General features: G+C 59.0%; 1 protein-coding gene and 1 long non-coding RNA gene across 2 annotated transcripts; one reads left to right on the top strand and one right to left on the bottom strand.

Moving 5' to 3' along the window:
* Positions 1–6,804: 6,804 nt before the first annotated feature.
* GREP1 (glycine rich extracellular protein 1) lies at positions 6,805–19,572 on the top strand. Its single transcript, XM_054534645.1, is given in 33 exon segments — positions 6,805–7,214; positions 7,369–7,398; positions 7,820–7,852; positions 7,933–7,968; positions 8,400–8,435; positions 8,882–8,935; positions 9,212–9,271; positions 10,236–10,271; positions 10,638–10,667; positions 10,764–10,796; positions 12,551–12,580; positions 12,659–12,691; positions 12,780–12,815; positions 13,136–13,168; positions 13,471–13,512; positions 13,597–13,629; positions 13,711–13,764; positions 14,371–14,406; positions 14,548–14,580; positions 14,819–14,959; positions 15,678–15,710; positions 16,234–16,266; positions 16,356–16,385; positions 16,710–16,841; positions 17,777–17,818; positions 17,961–17,993; positions 18,167–18,229; positions 18,312–18,341; positions 18,429–18,488; positions 18,589–18,702; positions 19,156–19,168; positions 19,170–19,207; positions 19,434–19,572. Coding segments are annotated over 33 exon segments (1,755 nt in total). The 5' UTR covers positions 6,805–6,925; the 3' UTR covers positions 19,460–19,572.
* LOC129050904 (uncharacterized) lies at positions 10,071–21,462 on the bottom strand. Its single transcript, XR_008514791.2, has 4 exons — positions 21,026–21,462; positions 12,757–12,943; positions 11,390–11,487; positions 10,071–10,501 (listed from the first exon to the last, which is right to left on the bottom strand). It is a non-coding gene; the product is annotated as an uncharacterized LOC129050904 (long non-coding RNA).
* Positions 21,463–21,616: the final 154 nt, after the last annotated feature.

Genomic DNA, 21,616 nt, shown 5'->3' on the forward strand with positions numbered 1-21,616 from the left:
CCTTCGCATCTCTGGCAGCTGTGCCCCAGTGACTCAGGCAGGATCCTTGTTGATGACTCCAGACTGGCCCCCAGGAGGCCTGGGGCACACACAGGCCCCTCCCCAGCTGCCTAGGGCTACCTCTGCCAGCCCCATCTCCCCGACAGGTCCCCTTCCAACCGCCCATTTTTGAAAGTCTGATTCACAATGATAATTAAAAAAAAAAAAAAAAAAAAAAGCATGGAAACACATGCTTCTGATGTAAATTTCACTGTATGAGGAAAGGCTGTAATATAAATATATGTAAATGGAAATAAGTAGAGGGAGCAGGTAAGTGCGTGGGCTGTGGTGTGAGGGAAACTAGGGCTGTGATCCTGCCTGCCCCAGTTTCTGCGTGTGTAAAATGGGGATAAAAATAATAGTTTTTTAGCCTAGGCAACATAGCAAGGCCCTGTCTCAAGAAAGAAAAAAGAAAGGAAAGGAAAGGAAGGGAAGAAAGGCAAAGAAAAAGAAAGGAAAGAAAAGGAAGGAAGGAAAGGGAGAGAAAAAAAGAAAAGAAGAAATAAAGCAGTGAGGCACAGTGGTACACACCTGGAGTCCCAGCTCCTCAGGAGGCTGGAGTAGGAGGATCACTTGATCCCTGGAGTTAAAGGCTGCAGTGAGGGCCGGGTGCAGTGGCTCATGCCTGTAACCCCAGCAGTTTGGGAGGCTGAGGCGGGTGGATCACTTGAGGTCAGGAGTTCGAGACCAGGCTGGCCAACATGGTGAAACCCCTTCTTTACTAAAAATACAAAAATTAGCTGGGTGTGGTGGCAGGCGCCTGTAATCCCAGCTACTCGGGAGGCTGAGGCAGGAGAATTGCTTGAACCTAGGAGGCAGAGGTTGCAGTGAGCCCAGATCGCACCACTGCACTCCAACCTGGGTGACAAGAGTGAGACTCCGTCTCAAAAAAAAAGGCTGCAGTGAGCCTGGGCAACAGAGTGAGACCCTGTAAAAAATATAAAGTGATAATAATAGTAGTTCCTCCTTCCTCGGGGAGTATGAGCACCAAATGAGAAAATGCCTGTGAAGTGCTTAGCACAGAGCCGAACACACAGTAGGGACTTACTCATTGTTTTAAGAATAACAGGCTGGGCGAGGTAGCTCATGCCTGTAATCCCAGCAATTTGGCAGGCTGAGGCGGGCAGGTCACTTGAGCTCAGAAGTTAGAGACCAGCCTGGGCAATATGGCAAAACCCCGTCTCTACAAAAAATTCAAAAATTAGCTGGGCATGGTGGTGTGTACCTGTGCTCCCAGCTAGTCAAGAGGGTGAGGTGGGAGGATCGCTTGAGCCCAGGAGGTGGATGTTGCAGTGAACCGAGATGGCGCCACTGCACTCCAGCCTGGGCGACAGAGCGAGACTCGGTCTCAATAATAATAATAATAATAAAACAGTAAGACCCCCTCATCTGTACAGTCTGTTGCAGTTTTCAACGCTGCAGTCTGGGCCAAAAAGAGGCCCCAGGAGGAAAGAAGCCGGGACTCCTCTAACCACCTTGGGGTCACAGGGACCGAGGCACGGGCCCACAGGGTTCCGGACCAAAGCGCTTTGCCGACCTCCTTACGGGAGGAATCCTCCCAGCCACCGCCCAGGCACGTAGTTCCCGCGAGTCCCACCCGCGCGACCAGGCGCGGGCCGCGCGCGCCCCCGTGTGTCCCGTCGCCGCCACAGCACCCGCGGCTCCGCCCAGACTCTCCCAGGAAGACTCACTCATCCGGTTTCGGCCACAAAAGGAAAGGCGAGGCCGGGCGCGGTGGCTCACGCCTGTAATCCTAGCACTTTGGGTGACCGAGTCGGGCGGATCACCTGAGGTCAGGAGTTTGAGACCAGCCTGGCCAACATGGTGAACCCCCGATTCTACTAAAAACACAAAAATTAGCCAGGCGTGGTGGCGGGCGCCTGTAATCCCAGTTACACAGGAGGCTGTTACACAGGAGGCTGTTACACAGAAGGCTGAGGCAGGAGAATCGCTTGAACCCGGGAGGCGGAGGTTGCAGTGAGCCGAGATCGCGCGACTGCACTCCAGCTTGGGCGACAAGAGCAAGACTCCGTCTCAAAAGAAAAAAAGCGAGGGAATGACGACCACAAGTGCAAACGTGGCTATCCTAATGGGAGGGAGGGGACTGTGATGGGTGCTTCTGCGGAACTGGCTATGTTCTATTTCTTGACCCAGGTGCTGGGTGCATAGGGGTTTGTCTCATAAGTACGATTGCTGCTCAGCACATTCACATCTCATGTGCGCTAATCTTTGCATGCTATGCTTCACACTTGAATAAGGTTTTTTATTTTATTTATTTATTTATTTTCAGACGGAGCCTTGCTCTGTTGCCAGGCCGGAGTACAGTGGCGCAATCTCGGCTCACTGCAACCTCCACCTCCCGGGTTAAGCGATTCTCCGGCCTCAGCCCCCCCGAGTAGCTGGGATTACAGGCGCGCACCACCATGCCCAGCTGATTTTGGTATTTTTAGTAGAGGCAGAGTTTCACCATGTTGGCCAGGATGGTCTCAATCTCTTGACCTGGTGATCCGCCCGCCTGTCTCCCAAAGTGCTGGGATTACAGGCGTGAGCCACCGCGCCCGGCCTGTGTTTTGATTATTTTTGAGACAGGGTCTCACTCTGTCGCCCAGGCAATAGTATGATGACGATTCACTGCAGCCTCAACCTCCCAAGCTCAAGTGATTCTCCCACCTCAGCCTCCCAAGTAGCTGGAACCAGGGGGGTGCACCACCCAACCCTGGCTAATTTTTAATTTCTTGTAGAGAAGGGGGTCTCATTATGTTGCCCAGGCTGGTCTGGAGCTCCTGGGCTCAAACAATCCTCCTGCCTCAGCCTCCTGAAGTACTGGAATTATAGGCATGAGCACTGTGCCTGGCCACACTTGCATAAGGCTTTCATTTTTCTGACACTACACCAAAGGAATTGCATAAGGTTTGTTTTGTTTTGTTTTGTTTTAAGACGGAGTTTCACTCTTGTTACCCAGGCTGGAGTGCAGTGGTGCGATCTTGGCTCACCGCAACCTCCACCTCCCGGGTTCAAGCAATTCTCCTGTCTCAGCCTCCAGAGTAGCTGGGATTACAGGCATGTGCCACCACGCCCGGCTAATTTTGTATTTTTAGTAGAGACAGGGTTTCTCCATGTGGTCAGGCTGGTCTTGAACTACCGGCCTCAGGTGATCACCCCACCTTGGCCTCCCAAAGTGCTGGGATTACAGGCATGAGCCACTGCACCAGGCCTGCATAAGGTTTTAATAAACTGGCAGATGGGTGCGGAGAAGGAGTTTGTAGAGGCCAGCTTTGCTCGTGTGAGTTGCCTTGGGATGCCTAGGAAGGTATACTAGAGGCTCCGATGCTTGGGTTTGGGCTGAAGAGCTGCCAAGCAGAGTGGCCTGCAGGACGCTCAGCACGGCTGCGAGTGCAGAAGGTGTCTGCCCGGCTGGCGCCTGGCCACCGCTCCAGCTGTCCTCCCCAAATTCCTGCCCTCACGGGTGCCGCTGGTGTCAAGCAGCTGGCAGGGAGTCTCTTGCCATTTTAGGCAATGCACTTCCTCGGCCTGGGTCCTGCACTTCCAACACCCCTGTTCTCACCCTGCCCTTGGCCCTCAGCCCTAGCCCCTCACAGCTGCTCCTCTGTTCAGAGGCTGTGCTGCGTCCCCCTCAGGCCAGGGTGCCTAGGAGCAAAGGATAGCCCAGGTCAAGACTCCATCAGGGGCTCTCCCAGCCCACACGTAGTCTCTGTGCTGTCAGGCAGGCCCTGCCTGGATGGGTCTGGGGGTGAGCAGAGAGGACTGGCTGTGCTGGGAGTCGGAGTGGCGGCATTGCAGGGGCTGGGACACCCGACTGGGTCCAGCCTGGTCCTGAGTGGCTGTCAGGCTGGCCCGAGGCCCTGGGCTGGCTGGCATTTGCCAAGGCCATGCCAGCACCAGGCAGCCTGGCAGTGGTGGCAGGCACTGGTGTTCCCTCTGGCAGTGGCCAAGCAGGCGCCCATCCGTTACCTCCCACAGGGCGTCTCCTGGTTTCCCGCCTGCCTCCTGCTGGGCTATGCTTTCCCAGCGCCCTGCAGGGCAAGCCATGTGTCTGTGTAGGAGCTCTTAGCTGGCCCAGGTCTGAAGCAGACACCTCGTCCCATCTGGCATAACTGGGCTTACTGCCCACCTGTAAGCATGTAAGGTGCTTGAGAGCAGGGACAGCAGACGTGGGGACTGCCAGACTGCTGGGGTTCAGATCTCAGCCCCACTGCTCGGGAGTTGCACAATCTGAGCCAAGTCCCTTCCCCCTACCTCTGTTTCCCCATCTGCAAACGAGGATAAGCAGCAGTTCCTCCCAGTGGCCCCAACACAGAGTTGCTCTTATTGTCATTTGAGGGGAGAGTGAACACACTCAGGAAGGCCCCGAGCCACATGGAGTGGGTGTTTGCACCCTGTGTGAATCCAGCACCCAGCTGCTAGCCCCGGGGCTATTCGGCTGCCTTCCATGAATGTCCCCCCGTGTGGGGGACATGTGCCTGCTGCCATGGGCAGGGCAGGTGGCCTGGCAGGAAAGCCCCTCTCCGGGAGTCTGAATGGACCGTCCCAGTTACCTTGGGCACTCATAGGATGGATGAGGCCAGGGAGCATCCTTGAGCCCCTGTCAGCAGCCCACGAAGGTCCAGCCTCTGGGACCCCAACTCATGGCTGTCTGCCAGGCAGGACAGGAGGGGAGCGTTCAGGGCACTGTTCTGAGGCATTGGGCTGATGAGGCCTGCCGTGAGCAGACAGTCCTCGTGCAAAGGTGGGTCTGTGGTTGGGAGGTGGGCATCATAGTGTGCCTGTGGGTGTGAGCCCTGGGGGTGGCTTCATGTGTGGGGAGAGCAGCAGTGGGGCACAGCCTATGATGTGGGTGAGAGGGGAGGCAGAGAGGGAGGGGGCGCAGGGACCTCAGTGCTGGGCTGGCCTATGAGTCAGGGTACCTGGTGGTAATTAACCCTATAGTCTATTGGTGGCTGGACCTGGCCGCAGAGGTGTGGGCTCAGTAGCCTCTCTCAGAGAAGCCCCTGATGCCCCTTCCTCATTATAGCCCCTCTCCAGACCCCCAGCCTAGCTGGGCTGCCTGGCTTGGCAGGTTGGACTCCTTAGCCAGAGGTGCCAGGAGGGGCTGGCTGGGCCAGGGACAGGCCAGCAGACAGACAGGGTGTGGGGCCTTCTGGACCAGGGTGCAGGGGCTAGAGGTTGAGTCACTGCCGTCCCCAGCCAGCCTGGTGGGGTCTGCAGGCTCATTGGAGGGTGATGCCTGTTGTCCGGACCCCCATGCCCAGTGCCTCCCTGCCAGGCCCCCAGCACGGGGCCCCAGCTTCAAGTCCATCCACCCAGCCCCAGGCATGGAGAGCTGCTGGCAGCACCCCACATCCTCTCCTCAGCCTCTCCTGCAGTCCTGCCCCCCAACCCTGTGTGGTGGCTCCGCTAGTATGTGACCCCAAGTTAGAGTCACTGCTGAGGCGGAGATGAGGAAGGGCTGGAAGGCCTCCAGGGACTCTCAGAGAGGCTGGGCACAGCTGGCCCTGCCCCTCATGGAAGAAGGAGGGAGGAGGAAGGGGTGGCTCTGAAGCTGGGGGCTCTGGCCCATTCTGGCAGGCCGAGCCTCCATGAGGACAAACGCCCCCTAGTGGGGTCTGTGTGGTCTCAAGACTAGACGGGACGACGCCTGGCTTTTGTTGGGAACACCACCCGCCTGTCAGACAGGGTCTGAGATGCTGTCACCTCCACCCCTGCTGTCTGCAACACTCCAAAGCCCTGGTTCCCGCCCTCTCCCCAGCTGTGTTTGGGCTGGGCCTAGGGTGCCTGCCTGCCCCTTGCTGGGGGGACATCTGAGCCCTCTGGGCCTGGCGCCAGGGCCTGAGTCGCTGACAGGGATAGAGAAGTCTAGGGGGCCTATCCTGCTGTCAAGCGCCCATGATGGATGAGGGGCCAGAGCTAGACTCCTGCCACAGGGGGAGGTGGGGGTGACCCCCCAGGGTCTGCAGGCACAGCCTCTGCCTCTCGCAGCTGGGGGGCCTGGGTGAGGGTCCCCACCCAGCCAGGGGTGTTTAAAGGCCCAAAGGGTATGGGCCCTCCCACTCTGCCTAGAGTCATAGGCGCCTGGGCCTTCCCTGCAGCCCTTTTCCTTCTCTGCCTGACTTCCGAGAGGCTGCAAGTCGGTGAGGGCAGCTTGGGGCTGGGGGTTGGAGAATGGGCATCTGTGATGGGAGCTGGGGGTCCAGGTGGAGCCCTGGCCAGATGCTGGGGTTCTGGAGACAAGGAGGGCTGGGGTGTGGAAAGCCTGGTCTGGGCAGAGAATTCAGACAGTGAGGGTTTTTGGGGGCTGGAGGATAGATGCCTGGGCCCTGCCCCATCTCAGCCTCTGGGGTCCCTAGCCTTGAGTCAGCACTGTCTTGCTCCCCCAGGGCTGCCCCTGCTGCCTCCTGGCCTGGGGAAAGGTAGGTGGCCCCTCTGGCACTGCAGTCAGGAAGAGTCTCCCATCTCTCCTGCCCTGGGGGTGTGGGAGCTCTCTGGGACTCCCGATGGAGGGCCCAGGAGAGCTCAGGGCCCTTGCTGTCTTCCGGGCAGGGAGTCTCATCAATTGTCCACTCAAGGGTGGGGAGCACAGACACCCTGCACTCTCAGAAGAGTCCGCCAGGGCAGAACATGCAGCCCTGAGGAGGGGCCTGGGCTGGCTGAGAAGGGTGGGCGGGTGTGACAGGAGGGGCGGACCTACCGGCAGGCCAAAGGGGCCCAGAGGGGGAGAGGAGGGAGGGGACAAGGAGAGCTGAGCCTGCTGAGGGGCAGGAGGCGGAGTGTCATGGAAGGGTCTTTACTTCAGGGACCTGGGGGGTCCTAAGGGTAGGAGGAGGGGCTGCCCCTGAGCCCTGATGCATCTGAGCTTCAGGAGAGAAAGATGCGGGGCAGAGGTGGTGAGAGGAAGAGGAGGAGATTTCCAGGAAGGGAGAGGAGCCCAGTACTGAGAATGGATGGGAGAGGAGAGGAAGAGGGTGGAGTGGGCTCTGCCCCACAACCCCCCCAGAGCCCTGGCTCAGACACCTTCCTCCAGGCCCAGGGGCCCTCTAGCCTCCACTGCCCTGGCCCTAGACTGCTCACCTGCTCTGCCCTCTACCCTCCTGTGACAGCAGGGAAACCGAGACCTGGAGAGGGAGGTGGCATCCAGATTTGGGCCCCTTTGCCCCCTTGTAAGTTCCCCTGCTTCTCCCTGAACCCCACAGGCTTAGGGAGCCCAAATGGCTACAGATCTGGTAAAGCTGGTGGCAGGGTGCTTGGGGAGGGTGGCACACTGGCTCCCAGCTGCTCCGGCACCCTGGGCTCAACATCTCACTTCTCCCACAGTCTATGGCCCCCACAGTGGCCTGGGAGCAGGTGAGGCCTGGCATAGGGAAGGGAGGTGTCCGAGGGCAGGGCACAGGGCAGCGGGGAGGCAGGGCAGGAGCAGAGAAAGCTGGGCGGGGAGCAGGTAAAGGGGGAAGCAGTCATCTCAGAAATATGTGGGGACAGAGCATAGCCCCAGAGTGTCCCCCAGGCACCTTGGCTGGGGAGAGGGGAAGGCAGGCAGGAAGAAATGGAGCGGGGAGGGAAGAAAGGAAAGAGAGCAGAAAGGAAGGAGAGAGGGAAGGAGGGAGGGAAGGAGGCTGAAAGCACCCACCTGTGCCCCACAGCCCTCCACCCTCATGGGAGGGGACTGAGGTCCCACAGGCCCACTGCTTGGATAGGCTGTGGGCCAGGTGTGGGGTTCTGTGGAGATCCTGGGGGAGGGGTGTCCCTCACCTCCCTGTCTCTCCAGGCTATGATGGGGGCGTGAAGCCACAGAAGCCAGGTGAGCCCTGCCCCCGCCCCAGCTCTTTGTCTCCCCCTCTTTCTCTCACACTCCTCACCTCACTTCATCTGTCTCTCCAGGATTCGTGGTCAGGCATGGGCTGGGAACCCAGCCAGGTGAGAGCTGTGGGGTCCCCTCCTTCCCTCCCTCCCAGGCCTCAGAGGGAAGGGGCAGGATTGGAGAGTGATTGTTGGGAGGAAGTGCAGGGAGCCTCTCAGGTTTGCTGGTGTCTGGCTTAGTCCAAGGAGGGGTTCAAGGGTCTTGTACCCCCACCTCAGCTGGGACCCCAAACCTCCTCAGCTCACCTCTCCCTCTCCCACGAGCCCTTCCACTCAGAATGGCTACAGAGCAGGTAAAGGTGGGAGTGGGGGAGCTGGAAGCCAGGATTCTAGGGGTATCCCTGGGATGGGGATTCCTGAGCCCCTCATCTGATCCCCCTCTCTTTCCCAGACACTGAAGGGGGCATGAAACCCCAAAACCTAGGTGAGGCTCGCCCAGCCCCTGCCTGCCTCCCTCTTCCTAACTCCCTCCTGCCTTCTCGCCCCAGGGTTCAGGATCTTCCCAGGTGCTGCAGCCCAGCCAGGTGAGGTTGGGGGAAGCGGGTAAGGAATGGGAGGGGCCTGGGGGTGCCTAATCTTTGCCTGATACTGTGGGGGAGGGAATGCAGCCAGATCAGCATTTCCAGGGTCTTCGCCAGGCTCCCCCAGGCCTCAGAGAGGGCAGAACAGGTGGGTGTCTCACGGGAGGTGGACAGGAGGGGACCGTGAGGAGTTCTGATGTCTGGCTTGGCAGGGCCTCACCCCTGCCTCAGCTCAGTGTGGCTGTGGAGCAGAGAGCCCAGGGTGGGGAGGTGGGGCCCCTTCATCTGCCCATCTCTCTTCCCAGGCTTTGGAGGGGCTGTGAAACCCCGGAAGCCAGAGGCAAGCCCGCCCCATACCTGTCCCAGTGTCCACTTCTCGCCCTCTGTCTCTGTCTCTGCTCGACGCCCCATTCCCCGCTTCTCATGTCCCTCTGGCTCTATCTCCCCAGGATATGGAAACGGGCTGGGAGCAGCGGCCTTCCCAGTGGCCGGAGCCCAGCCAGGTGAGGAAATGTCGGGTGGGGCAGGACCTGAGCTTCCAGGAGGGAGGGGGAAGGGGTAGAGCAGAGTCAGGGCAGCAGGAGCTGGGAGAGCTGGGCTCTGGAGGGAGGGCAGGGCTCAGCCACTCTGTCCCTTCCCAGGCCTGGGAGTGGGCCTGGAACCTCCAAAGCCAGGTGAGGCACAGCCCTGCCCCGCCTTGCCCACTTATATCCAGGCGCCTCTGTGTCCCTCAAGCCTGCCCACCGCACCTCTCATGGCCCTCACCAATGTCTCCCCAGGAGTGGGGAGCAGAAGTGGTTTGGGTGTTGGCACTCTTCCAGGGACAGGAACCCCACCAGGTGAGGGTGGCTGGGCAGGGGCCGCAGGGAGGTGCGGGCAGGAGGGTTTAGGGTCCCAACCCTCATTCTTAGGGGAGGAGCTCTTGGGGTCAATGTCAGCCTCTTTCTAGCTCTCCCCCGGCCTGGGGAAGAGGGAACCTCAGAAGCGGATGAAGGGAGGACCCTGCCCGCGTGCCACCCCCATGCCATGCTCACCATGTCCTGTTCCTCTCTGTCCCCCTCTCAGTCTGTGTTACCCTCCCCAGGCACTGGTCCCTCTGTGGCCTGCCAATGCCATTCCTGTGGGTGGGGACTCCTGTGGAGGCCTCTGAGCTGCTCCCTGGGCATGCGCCCTTAGTGAACTGTCAGGGCGTGGGGCACAGCGGCCCTGGGTGGTGTTTGGACCATGGACCCGCACTCCACATGGCCTAACTCCAGCCTCTGCCTCCCTCACCCCACAGGCCCAAAACCAGGTCAGGGAGGGTAGGGTGGAGCTGAGAGCCTGGGCTTGGGTCTGGGGGCTCCAGGGAGCTGCAGGCTCCTTTAACTGGTCTCTCTCTCTATTCCTGGCATGGGGCGGAGGGTGAAACCTCTGAAGACAGGTGTGCCTGCCCTTTCCTGTGTCCCTGTCCTCCACTCCCCACACACACACATCCAGCCCCACCTTTGCTTCCTCCTTCTACTCGGTCTCCCAAGATCTGGTGATGGGAATGGGATGGGAGCTGGGTCCTTCCCAGGAGCTGGAGCCCAGTCAGGTGAGGGCAGCTGGACCACACTGGGATTCTAGGAGACACAGGGAAGAACCAGGGGATGTCAGAGGTCCAGAAGGCAGAAAGTTTATTTCTGGGGCAGGACAGGGGATGGGTGGGGTCCGTGAGCCCCTGCTCTCCCCTCCCCCATCTTGACTGTTTCCCTGCATCTATGGCCTTGTCCCACCCTCACGCCCTCCCCAGACCCACCCCTCACACACTGCTTCTCCTCCCAGGACACAACAATGGAAACGGACCGGGAACCCAGCCAGGTCAGGGCCGAAGGGGCTGGGGTGGCTGGGGGAGAGGTCAGGGGCCCAGGGCCACACTCTGGGTCCCAACAGATGGGCTCTTGGGGGTTCATTCATTCACCCAATCTCCCCTGAGCACCCGTCCCAAGCCAGGCCTCTGCTGGCTACGGAGGACACCCAAGCTGGTCAGCGGTGGCCACGGTCTGGACTCCCAGGCCAAGAACCAAATCCAACTTCGACTGCAGTCAGGCCTGGGAGGGAATTCACACAAGACAGAAAGGGAGAGGGCAGGGGTCACGAGAGATAGAAAGGGAGAGGGCAGGGCTCCAGGCTGCAGCTCATTCCCACTGCACTACCATCCACACTCCTGTGTCTGCCCTCAAACAGGTCCTGCCGCTCAAAATGGCTTTGGACCAGGTAAAGAGGGTGGGGACGGAAGCGGGGAGCCTGGGGCTGAGATTCTGGGCACAGGCCCAGAGGAAAGGATCCCTCACCCTCTCATCTTCCCCCCAGGCTTTGGAGGGGGTGGAAAACCCCAGAAGCCAGGTGAGCCACACCCTGTCCCTGTCTCCCTGCCCATTTCCTATGCATCCGCCGCTGCTTCCCTAGAGTCCCTGATCTCCCCATTCTCTTTGGCTCTGTCTCCTGGGATTTGGGAATAGGAATGGGTGGGGAGTCGGGGCCTTCCTGGGAGCTGGAACCCAGGCAGGTGAGGCCCTGGAGTTCTGGGAGCATGGAGGTCTTGGGGGTTGGGGGTTACTGATGTGGGGGCCTGGTCCTGGTCCTGAGCAGAGAGGAAGGGATGGGTGGACTCACAGGAAGTCTTTCCCCTTCTCTTCCCAGGCCTGGGAGGGGAACTAAAGCCTCAGAGAGCAGGCGAGCCCCAACCTCTAGCCTCCCAACTTGGTCTCACACAACAAACCTCATTCAACAAACCAATCCAGGCCTGGAGCAGTGGCTAAGACCTGTAATCCCAACTGTTCGGGAGGCAGAGTTAGGTGGATAAATTGAGCCCAAGAGTTCAAGACCAGCCTGGGCAACATTCCCAAGCTGGTCTTGAACTCTTGGGCTCAAGCAATCCATCTACAAAAAAAAAAAAAAAAAAAATACAAAACCTAGCCACTTGTGTTGGCACGTACCTGTAGTCCCAGCTACTCTGGAGGCTGAGAGGGGAGGATCACTTGAGCCCAGGAGGTCGAGGTAGTGGTGAGTGGAGATCTCGCCACTGTACTCCAGCCTGGGTGACAGAAGGAGATCCTGTTTAAAAAACAAACGGGCCGGGCACAGTGGCTCACGCCTGTAATCCCAGCACTTTGGGAGGCTGAGGCGGGTGGATCACAAGGTCAGGAGATCAAGACCATCCTGGCTAACACAGTGAAACGCCGTCTTTACTGAAAATACAAAAAAATTAGTCGGGCGTGGTAGTGGGCACCTGCAGTCCCAGCTACTCGGGAGGCTGAGGCAGGAGAATGGCGTGAATGCAGGAGGCAGAGCTTGCAGTGAGCCGAGATCGTGCCACTGCACTCCAGCCTGGGCGACAAAGCGAGACTCCGTCTCAAAAACAAACAAACAAACAACAAACAACCAAAGTAATCCGTGGACCACGCCTGTTCTGAGCCAACCAGGTGCTGGGGACAGGCCCTCCCCAACCAGGGCAACACTGGGGCACACAGTATGGGCTGAGGCTGCCCCAGAGCTGGGCTCTGGCCATTCTGGGTAGGAGGCAGTGGAGGCCAGGGAGGAGAGAGTGGCCCAACCCTCTGAGAAACTGAACCAAAAAGAGAGTTTTGAACAAAGAAGGTACAGGCTCCAGCAAGATCTCAGACCTGGCCGGGCGCGGTGGCTCATGCCTGTAATCCCAGCACTTCGGGAGGCCTAGGTGGGTGGATCACTTGAGGTCAGGAGTTCGAGACCAACCTGGCCAACATGGTGAAACTCCGTCTCTACTAAAAATACTAAAAATTAGCCAGGCGTGGTGGCAGGCACCTGTAATCCCAGCTACTCAGGAGCCTGAGGCAGGAGAATCGCTTGAACCCCGGAGGCGGAGGTTGCAGTGAGCCAAGATCACGCCATTGCTCTCCAGCCTGGGCAACAAGAGCGAGACTCCATCTCAAGAAAATAAAAAAAAGACCTCCGACCCAAGATGTGGCAGGAGCTGGAGCTTGACAGTTGGAGGCTGCTGAAGAAAGGAACCTGCCTTTCTGGCTGGTTGAAGTTGGGGGTAGGGACACCCCTGCCCGAGGTGGCTGGAGATGGCATCCAGGGCTCCGGAGGGCCTTAACCATTTCTCTCCTCCACAGGCCCCACCGCTCAAAATGACTATAGACCAGGTAGGGGCGGGGCTGGGGTTTGGGGAGGCCCAGAGCTGGGGCCCCAGGTTCCTCACCTGCTCCCTGTCTCTCCATCAGGCTATGGGGGGGCCATGAAACCCCAGAAGCCAGGTGAGCCCTGCCCCAGCCTGTCCCTCTGCCTCCCCAAACCCTGAGCTCCCTCCCCTCATTCATACCCCGCCTTGATCTATTCCCCCAGAATTCCAGTACAGGATTGGGCTGGGAGCCCAGCCAGGTGAAGGGGGTAGAGTCTGGGGTTCTGGGGTCTGCATCTGGGCGGCCTCTTCCTCCCAGGGGCGGGATTGGTGAACGATGGAGAGGGGTGACGGGGCGTCTCCAAGATCCTTGGCTTCTGGCTTGGCCCTGAAGGGGAACCATAGGCGCTGTGTCCCCAGCTTAGCTCAGCCCTCCCACCCCGACAAGCCCCCCACCTCAGAATGGCCCCGGAGCAGGTCCTGAGGGGATGAGAGGAGCTGGGGTCCAGATGCTGGGGTTCTGGGGTGGATCTGAGTTGGGGGCTCCTGGGTACCTCATCTGCTCCCCATTTTCCCAAAGGCTTTAGAGGGGACATGAAGGCACAGGGGCCAGGTGAGCCTGACTCTCCCCGGGCTTCTGTCTCCCCAACTTCAGAGCCCCCTTCCCCCTCTCATCCCCACCTCCATCCGTCCCCCAGGATTAGGGAATAAGAATGGGCTGGGTGCTCAGCCAGGTGAGAGAGATGGGGTCTGGGGGTCTACCCCTGGGGTGTTCTCTCCCTGCCTCCCTTCCCAGTCTCATGGGGGGCTGAGCTGGTGAATAACTGAAGGGCTGCTGGGAGGAAGCCTCCAGGATTCCCTCACCTCCACCTCAACCAAACCCCAAATCCCCACCCTACCCTCCTCTCCCCATAGTCTTGACAGCCCAGAACGGATTTGGATTTGGATTTGGAGCAGGTAGGAGCAGCGGTGGGGAGGGGCTGGGGGAGAACGTGGGTGGGGCCCCTCAGTCATTCACCAGCCCCCCTATATCTCCTCCAGGCCTTGGAGGGAATGTGAAGCCTCTGAAGCCAGGTGAGCCCCGCCCGGGTCTGCCTCTCTATGCACGAACCCCTGAAGCCATAAGCACTCTGCTCATGCTCCCTCCCTCTCCAGGATATGGGAAGAGGTTGAGAGCAGGGGCCTTCCCTGGTGCTGGAACCCAGCCAGGTGAGGACACCTGGGATAGGAGCCCAGGCTTTTTTTTTTTTTTTTGAGATGGAGTCTCGGTCTGTCGCCCAGGCTGGAGTGCAGTGGCGCGATCTCGGTTCACTGCAACCTCCGCCTCCTGGGTTCAAACCATTCTCCTGCCTCCAAACCATTCTCCTGCCTCAGCCTCCGGAGTAGCTGGGATTACAGACACCCACTACCACACCTGGCTAATTTTTGTATTTTTAGTAGAGACAGGATTTCACCATGATGGTCAGGCTGGTCTCGAACTCCTGACCTCAGATGATCCACCCGCCTTGGCCTCCCAAAGTGCTAGGATGACAGGTGTGACCCACCGTGCCGGGCTGAGCCCAGGCTTCTTAGAGAGAAGGGGGAAGGCAGAGAGCAGGCCAGGGGGCCAGGAGGGCAGAGTGTGGGTCTGAATCCTGGGGAATTAAGTGCCACTGGCTGGCCGGGTGTGGCTCCGCCTCTGTGTCTTTCTGTAGGCCTGGGAGGGGGAGCCAGGTGGAGGAGGGCCCTGGCCCCCCGCCGTGTCTCTAGGGCTGCCTCCTCCTGACGCCCCCTCCGAATGCCGCTGTCTCACACCCACCCTGTCCCTCCCCCTAGAATATGGTCTTGGAAATGGACCGGGAGTCCAGCCAGGTGAGGGCAGCTGGGCCTGGCTCCCGAGGGGTTGGGAGGTGGGGTGGGAAGAGAGAAGCTGGGGCCACAGGGATGGAGAGCTGGGGTCTGGGGATCAGCAGCACTGGCTGGAGTTGATGTCAGCCTCTCTGCCTCTCCCAGGCCTAGGAGCAGGGATGAAGCCTCAGATGCCAGGTGAGGGGACTGCCTGTGTCTGTGGCCCCACCTCCCCTGATCCTGGTGTTCTAGCTGGGTCTGCGTGAGACTCCCAGGGGAGGGGTGACCCCTGCCTCGTGAGTGAGGGGAGGTCTGTAGGAGCACTGAGGACCGAGGGGAGAGGAGGTGGGGGAGAGACTGAGAGCCCCTTTACTGGCCCCTGCCTCCCTGTCCCCCAATGGGTCAGCCTTACCACGTTCCCTTTTTTGCCCCACAGGCCTGGGAGCTCCAAACGGCTATGGACCAGGTAGGGGCGGGGCTGGGGTTCCAGGAGGTCCAGAGCGGAGGCCTTGGGTCCCTCACTTGCTCCCTTTCTCTCCACCAGGCTATTTGGGGGTTGTGAAGGCCCAGAAGCCAGGTGAGCCCTGCCCGGCCTGTCCCTCTGCCTCCCCCAAACCCTGAGCTCCCTCCCTCATTCATACCCCACCTCAGCTCCATCGGGATTCAGGAGGGGGCTGGGAGCCCAGCCAGTGAGGGGGTGTCAGGCTGCTGTCCCTGTCTCCCTCCCTGGCCTCCAGGGCAGGTGGGCACCAAAATGAGGGAGGAGAGGCGGCTCCAGGATCCCTGGTTTCTGACTTGACTCTGAAAGGGGATCCAAAGGCCCTTCGCCCTCTCCTTAGCTAGAATCCCAAACCCCCTGCTCACCCCTCCCTCCCCACAGGCCCCTCAGCCCAGAATGGCTACAGAGCAGGTACTGGGGGGCTGGAGTTGCTGGGAGTGCAGAAAGGAGGAAAGAGGTGGGGGCCTGGCTCTCCCCTGACCCTGTTCTGAGGGTTTTCTTGGGGGCTCCTGCAGCCTTAGACGGGGTAGAGTCTGGAGAGGAGGCGGCACAAGGTGGAGGGAGGTGCTGGGAGCTCCAGTTCCTAAATTGGGAGGAAAGGGGGGCCAGGCTCCAGCCCCCTTCTGTACCCCAACCTCTCCCTGTGCCGCCCCCACAGACCCTGCAGTTCCCACTGGTCATGGACCAGGTAAGGGAGGTTGGCATGGACACCGGGTGGGGGACAGTTGCCGGGTCTGGAAGAGGCCCCTCAGCGAGGAGTGGGCCATGGGTCCCTCACCTGCTCGCATCTCTCCAGGTGCTGGGGAGGGCATGAAACCTCAGAAGCCAGGTGAACCCTTCCCACTCCTCCTCACTCTCCCTACCTGCAGAAACTGCCTACCCCTCCACCCTTTTCCCCTCCCAAGCTGTACCCTGTCTCCCCAGGGTGCAAGAATGGGCTGGAGCTGGAGCCTTCCTGTGGGAAGGAGCCCAGCCAGGTGAGGGAGGTGGGTGGGACCTGGAGCAGACGGGAAGGAGGACAGGCTCCAAGGGACAGAGTTGGGTCTCAGTGGGGGAAAGGGTGGGGTGGGGTGGGCCTGTCCATTATTCTCCATGGGTCTCTGGGCTGGGAGGGAGCCAGAAACCTCCAAAGCTGAGTTCCTCTCTGTCCCTCTTCCTGCCTTCTCCAAGGTCCCCCACTCCAACCCCGCCCTCATGCCCTGCTCTCCCTCCTAGGATACACACCAGGGACCTGGCTGGGGCTCCTGCCAGGTGAAAAGGCGGGGCTAGGGGGATCAGCAGGGGAGAGAGGGGTTCACTACACCCCTCGGGTGGGCTCATGTCTGAACTGGCCTCTTTCTGTCTCTTCCTAGGCCTGCGAGGGACCTTGAAGCCTCAGAAGTCAGGCGAGTGGGGGACCCCTGGCTCTGCCCCACACCTCCTTCTAGCCCCCGCCCCCAGTGTTGCCACACTCATCTCTGCTTTCCCTCTCCAGGATATGGCCATGAAAATGGGCCCTGGCCAGGTGAGGCCACTGGGACCAGGGGTGGGGGCCCAGGAGGAAGGGAGAGGGAGGCTGCTGGAAGACGGAGGGGCCTCCATCAGGAGCCCCATCCCTGCCAGATCCCTACGTCCCTCTATCCCCTGCCTGGATCCCCAGGCCCCCCCAGCAGAGTGTGGCCCAAGGGAGCTGGGCTTTTTCCAGCCTGGCTAATGTCCGCCTTAGGTGCTGGGTCTGCCCTAGAAGCCACTACAGGCCGGTGGCTTGGCCAGGCCAAGGCCTCCTGGGTGGCGTCGGCGAGGACTGGCCTGGAGCATAGCCCCACCCCTCCCTTCCTTCCCATCGTAGGTCCCTGCAATGCGAGGGTCGCTCCGATGCTCCTCCCCAGGCTTCCCACTCCCAGGGTCCCTTCGGACAAAGAGGGTGGCTGGGGCCTGAAATCCCAGCCCCCTTCCGCAGTGCAGAATGGCAAGTTACCAGGTCAGTGTGGAGTGGGGGTGCCTGGGGGGCACTGGGAAGCACTTGGCCCTACGAGGGTCAGGGCCTGGCTGCCATGTCCCACTCTGTCCTCGGATGCCAAGGCTCAGAGAGGGCAGTGACTTGTCACACAGTGATCTGCTGAGGAGAAGCCTGAACTCTGGCCCTGGGACCCCATGTGGTCCCCAGTATGGGAGTCCTTTCCATCCCTGCCCCATGGCATCTGCAGTCTCTCAAGCCCTGGGCTGGGCTCACTCCTGCCCCAACTTTCCTCCTAGCACCAATGCCTGCCATCCAGTGGGGACTGAAACCTCAGAAAGCAGGTGTGAGTCTGTCTGCCCCCAGGCCCTACATCCCAGAGGGACAAACTCTCAGCTAGGTCTATCCTCTCTGTCCCCACCCCAGATCAGGGTCACCCCTCCATCACCCTTTTTCCCTAGGCTGCCTCAGCTATTCAGGCACCCTAAGGCCAGGAAGTCCCTCCCCGAGTCTACCCTCTTCTACTCTCTTGCTCTTTTTTTTTTTTTTTTTTTTTTTTTTTGAGACAGTCTCGCTCTGTCACCCAGGCTGGAGTGCAGTGGTGCAATGTTGACTCACTGCAGAATAAGCCTCCCAAATAGTTGGCATTACAGGCCTGCACCACCATACCTAGCTAATCTTTGTATTTTTGTAGAGATGGGGTTTTGTCACATTGGACAGTCTGGTCTCGAACTCCTGGCTTCAAGTGATCAGCCCACCTCAGCCTCCCAAAGTGCTGGGATTACAGGCGTGAGCCACTGCGCCCAGTCTCTTGCTGCTCTCTAAGTTTCTTCTGGTTCCATTCCCTGTGGACAGGAAAAGTCTCTGCTTCCCCTTCAGAGTCCCTAAGGTCGATCTTTGGCCCCCAAGGAGTCAGGGGAGGCCTGGGTCCTCCACACTGACTTCCTTTCTCCTCACAGGGCACCAGCCTCCAAATGGCTATGGACCAGGAGCAGAACCAGGTGAGGAGGCCCTTCCTGGAGTTCCTCCCCTCCCTTCCCCTCCTCTTCCCTCCTCTTCCTTCTGCCATCCCAGGAAGAGGGGAGGCCAGGACTGTGGCTCTCGCTGACCCCCATCTCTGAGTCGCAGTTTTCTCTCCCCCAGGTTTTAATGGTGGCCTCGAGCCACAGCAAATTGGTGAGTCCTCCTGGGCCCCCCACCCATGTAGGGCAGAAGCTGGCCTCTCCCTCATGCCTGAGTCAGTCTGTCTGTCCGCATCCCCCTGTCTATGAGCTGGTCACCTGGCCATCCTGATGCCGTCCCTGTTCCACTAGCCTGTCCCTAGCTCCTCTCCAATCTCTGTCCTGCAGGTTTAGGTTATGGGAATGGTGTCCTGGGAGCCAGGGTCTTCCCCGAGGCCCACCCACAGCCAGGTGCCTGGGGAGCAGGGGTGGGGGTGGGAGAGTTGGGTTCAGGGCCCCAGCCCGGCCTCTGATACCCTCTTTCCTTCTCCAGGGTTCCATGGGGCCAATGGTTTTAGGAATGGTGAGTCAGACCCAGGGGACAAAGTGCAGTGGAGTGGGGGAGACAACAGCCCGGGGGCTAGGCGGGAATGACCAGAGTCTCTTGCAGGGGATGGGGTGGAAGCTCTGGTGTACCCCAAAGCAGCAGCTCCAGCCCCTGAAGGAAATGGTAAGAAATGAGCCTTCAGGGAGCAGAGCCAAGAGCAACAGGGGCCGGGGGTCCCAGCTCCTGTGGGCTAGGGTACCCCTGCCAGCTCTCCTCTCCACAGGGCAGGCCGGGGTGCTGTGGAACTCTCGCTGGCCCACCCTCCAGGCCTGGGGGGCCAGCTTGAAGCCTGGATATCAGGCTGGAGTTGAATATGCTGAGGCCAGGAGCCAGCCAGGTAACGGGATGCCTGGATGAGTGTGTTGGGGCCATTAGAGGTGGCTTCAGCGAACTGGGCCCTGGGCCCAGGTCTACCCACAGCCCCACAGAGATGGAAGGTATAGCCCTCTTGGCGGAGGGGATGGAGTGAGTGGGAATAGACCAGGAGGGCATAGGCAGGAAGGAGCAGGAAGGAACGGGGCTGGAGAAGAGGCCAGCAGAGCCCGGGACCCTGAGAGCCAGTCCAGACACTGGACCAAGAAGGGGAGGTGATGGAGCTGGGAACAAGGGCCATCACGGACTCAGTTCTCCACACTCTGTCCCTCTCCCCAGGGTCCTCTGAGAAGCTGAGGCAGAGCTGAGCCCTGGGCCCTCTGGGGAGGGGGGGTCTCCCAGAGCCTGGGTTGAAGCTGGGGTGGATGGAAGCTCTCTGGTAACCTGAGTGCCCCTGGTCTGTCTGTCTGTGCCATAGGGGGCCCCGACGTGGAGAGGAAGCAATGGCCAGCTTGGAATTGGCTACAGAGGTGAGAGGGAGGCGCAATGGCCGAGCCGCCTGCCCAAAGGCACCCCGTGGTCACCCCTCCAGCCGCACTGGGGGACACCCAGCCCTTGGGAAGGATAGCAGGTTCTGCCACCTGTAGGTGGCTGCTGAGTGACTGACCCTAGAAGCTCAGGTCCCTGGGAGGGGAGGAGGGGGCAAGGCCTCACCAGGGCCCCGCCCCTCCCTAGCCCAGCTCTACGTCTTCCCAGGCCGCTGCCCTCTGGGGAAATGCTGAGCACTGCAGTGCCTCTGCGAGTCCTGAGGGCCTCTGCCTCACACCCTCACCTGCCCAGCAAGGAAGACAGACCCTCCAGCCTGGCCTCTGGTGCGGCCTGGCCGGGGGTCTCCTCCATGCTAGAACCACAAACATGCTTCCCTGCTTGCCCCGGCGTGGCATGCAAGGGGTTTGCTGACCAAGGTGGGAATGTCATGGGCCTGCAGCCACCACCCAGCACCTCATTCATTCATTCGACAAACATCAATGAGGCCATGTGCCAGGGACCATGTTCCCAACAGGAGAAACCATGAGAAGAAAACAGACTCGATCAACGCCTGCCCTCAGGGAGGGCATCACTTGGTCACCGCCTAGTGGGGGAACCACATCTAAGTTAGGGGACTTGTGCATGGAAAAGAACACTTCATTCTTTGTGTTTTCATTTATAACTGATTTATTAAAGTTGTTAGATAAAAATCTCATTTTCCTTAAGCCTTTATAGTGGCCTTCCAGATATTGTATTGACTAATAATTTGGATGTAAAACTCACTTTCACATTCTTTGATGAATGATCAATTAGTTTATAAATTTCACAGCTCGGCCAGGCATGGTGGGTCATGCCTGTAATCCCAGTATTTTGGGAGGCCAAGGCAGGCGGATTGCTTGAGCCTACAATTTCAAGACCAGCCTGGGCAATATAGTGAGACCCCCATCTCTATAAAAAATAACTAAGTAAATAAAAACAAATATGAATTTCACAGCTTGACTTTTCCCTAAATACTTTGCATGCCTTAAATGCCTGATTAACGAAATACCCTTAGACATCTCAAAAAACAATTAGAAACATAATCGACTTGACTCTCTTGATTCTCTCTTTTTTTTTTTTTTTTTGAGATGGAGTCTCGCTCCGTCGCCCAGGCTGGAGTGCAGTGGCGCAATCTCGGCTCACTGCAAGCTCCGCCTCCCGGGTTCATGCCATTCTCCTGCCTCAGCCTCCCAAGTAGCTGGGACTACAGGCGCCTGCCTAGCTAATTTTTTGTATTTTTAGTAGAGTCGGGGTTTCACCGTGTTAGCCAGGATGGTCTCGATCTCCTCCTGACCTCGTGATCCGCCCGCCTCGGCCTCCCAAAGTGCTGTGATTACAGGCGTGAGCCACCGCGCCCGGCGACTCCCATCTCCACAAATAAAAAAATTAGCCTGGCAGGGTGGCGCATGCCTGTAGTCTCAGTTACTTGGGAGGCTGAGGTGAGAGGATTACTTGAGCCAAGGAGGTCGAGGCTGCAGTGAGCCATGATGGCACTACTGCACTCCAGCCTGGGCGAAAGAGCAAGATCCTGTCTCAAAAAAAAAAAAAAAAAAGTTTCTATATTCCGATTTTGAATAGATTGACCATTTTGTCCTTTTTGTTCTGAGCTACCAGATTCTCACCCATCTGTCATTTACAATTGTTCTTAGGAACTTTAACACAAACGCTAAGTATATGATCACCAAACTTTGCTTTTGAATTGTGATATCGTTTTATCTTTGTTATAAAATAACTGAATGGAAATCTGTGCACCTTGACCCATACACACAGGATCCTCATACCTGAGTTGCAATGGGTAAACAGCAACGAGAGGACAATCTCACAATCCACATCGGTGGCGTCGGGGGGCGGGCGCGGTGGGTCATGCCGGGAATCCCAGCACTTTGGAAGACTGAGGCCGGCGGATCGCTTGAGCCCAGGAGTTCGAGACCAGCCTGGGCAACATGGTGAGGCTCCATCTCTATACAAAATATAATAATTAGGCCGGGCGCGGTGGCTCACGGCTGTAATCCCAGCACTTTGGGACGCCGAGGCGGGTGCATCATGAGGTCATGAGCTCGAGACCAGCCTGGCCAACATGGCGAAACCCCGTCTCTACTAAAAACACAAAAATTAGCCGGGCGTGGTGGCGGGCGCCCGTAATCCCATCTACTCAGGAGGCTGAGGCAGGAGACTCGTTTGAACCCAGGAGGCGGAGGTTGCAGCTGAGACTGCGCCAATGCACTCCAGCCTGGGGGATAAAACGAGACTCCGTCTAAAAAAAATTTTTTTTAATTTAAAAAGTATAATAATTAGCCGGGTGTGGTGGCGTGCACCTGTAGTCCCAGCTACTTGGGGAGGCTGAGGCGGGAGAACTGCTTTAGTCCGGCAGG

This window comes from Pongo abelii, chromosome 18, assembly GCF_028885655.2.
Source record: "Pongo abelii isolate AG06213 chromosome 18, NHGRI_mPonAbe1-v2.0_pri, whole genome shotgun sequence".
NCBI lineage: Eukaryota > Metazoa > Chordata > Mammalia > Primates > Hominidae > Pongo > Pongo abelii.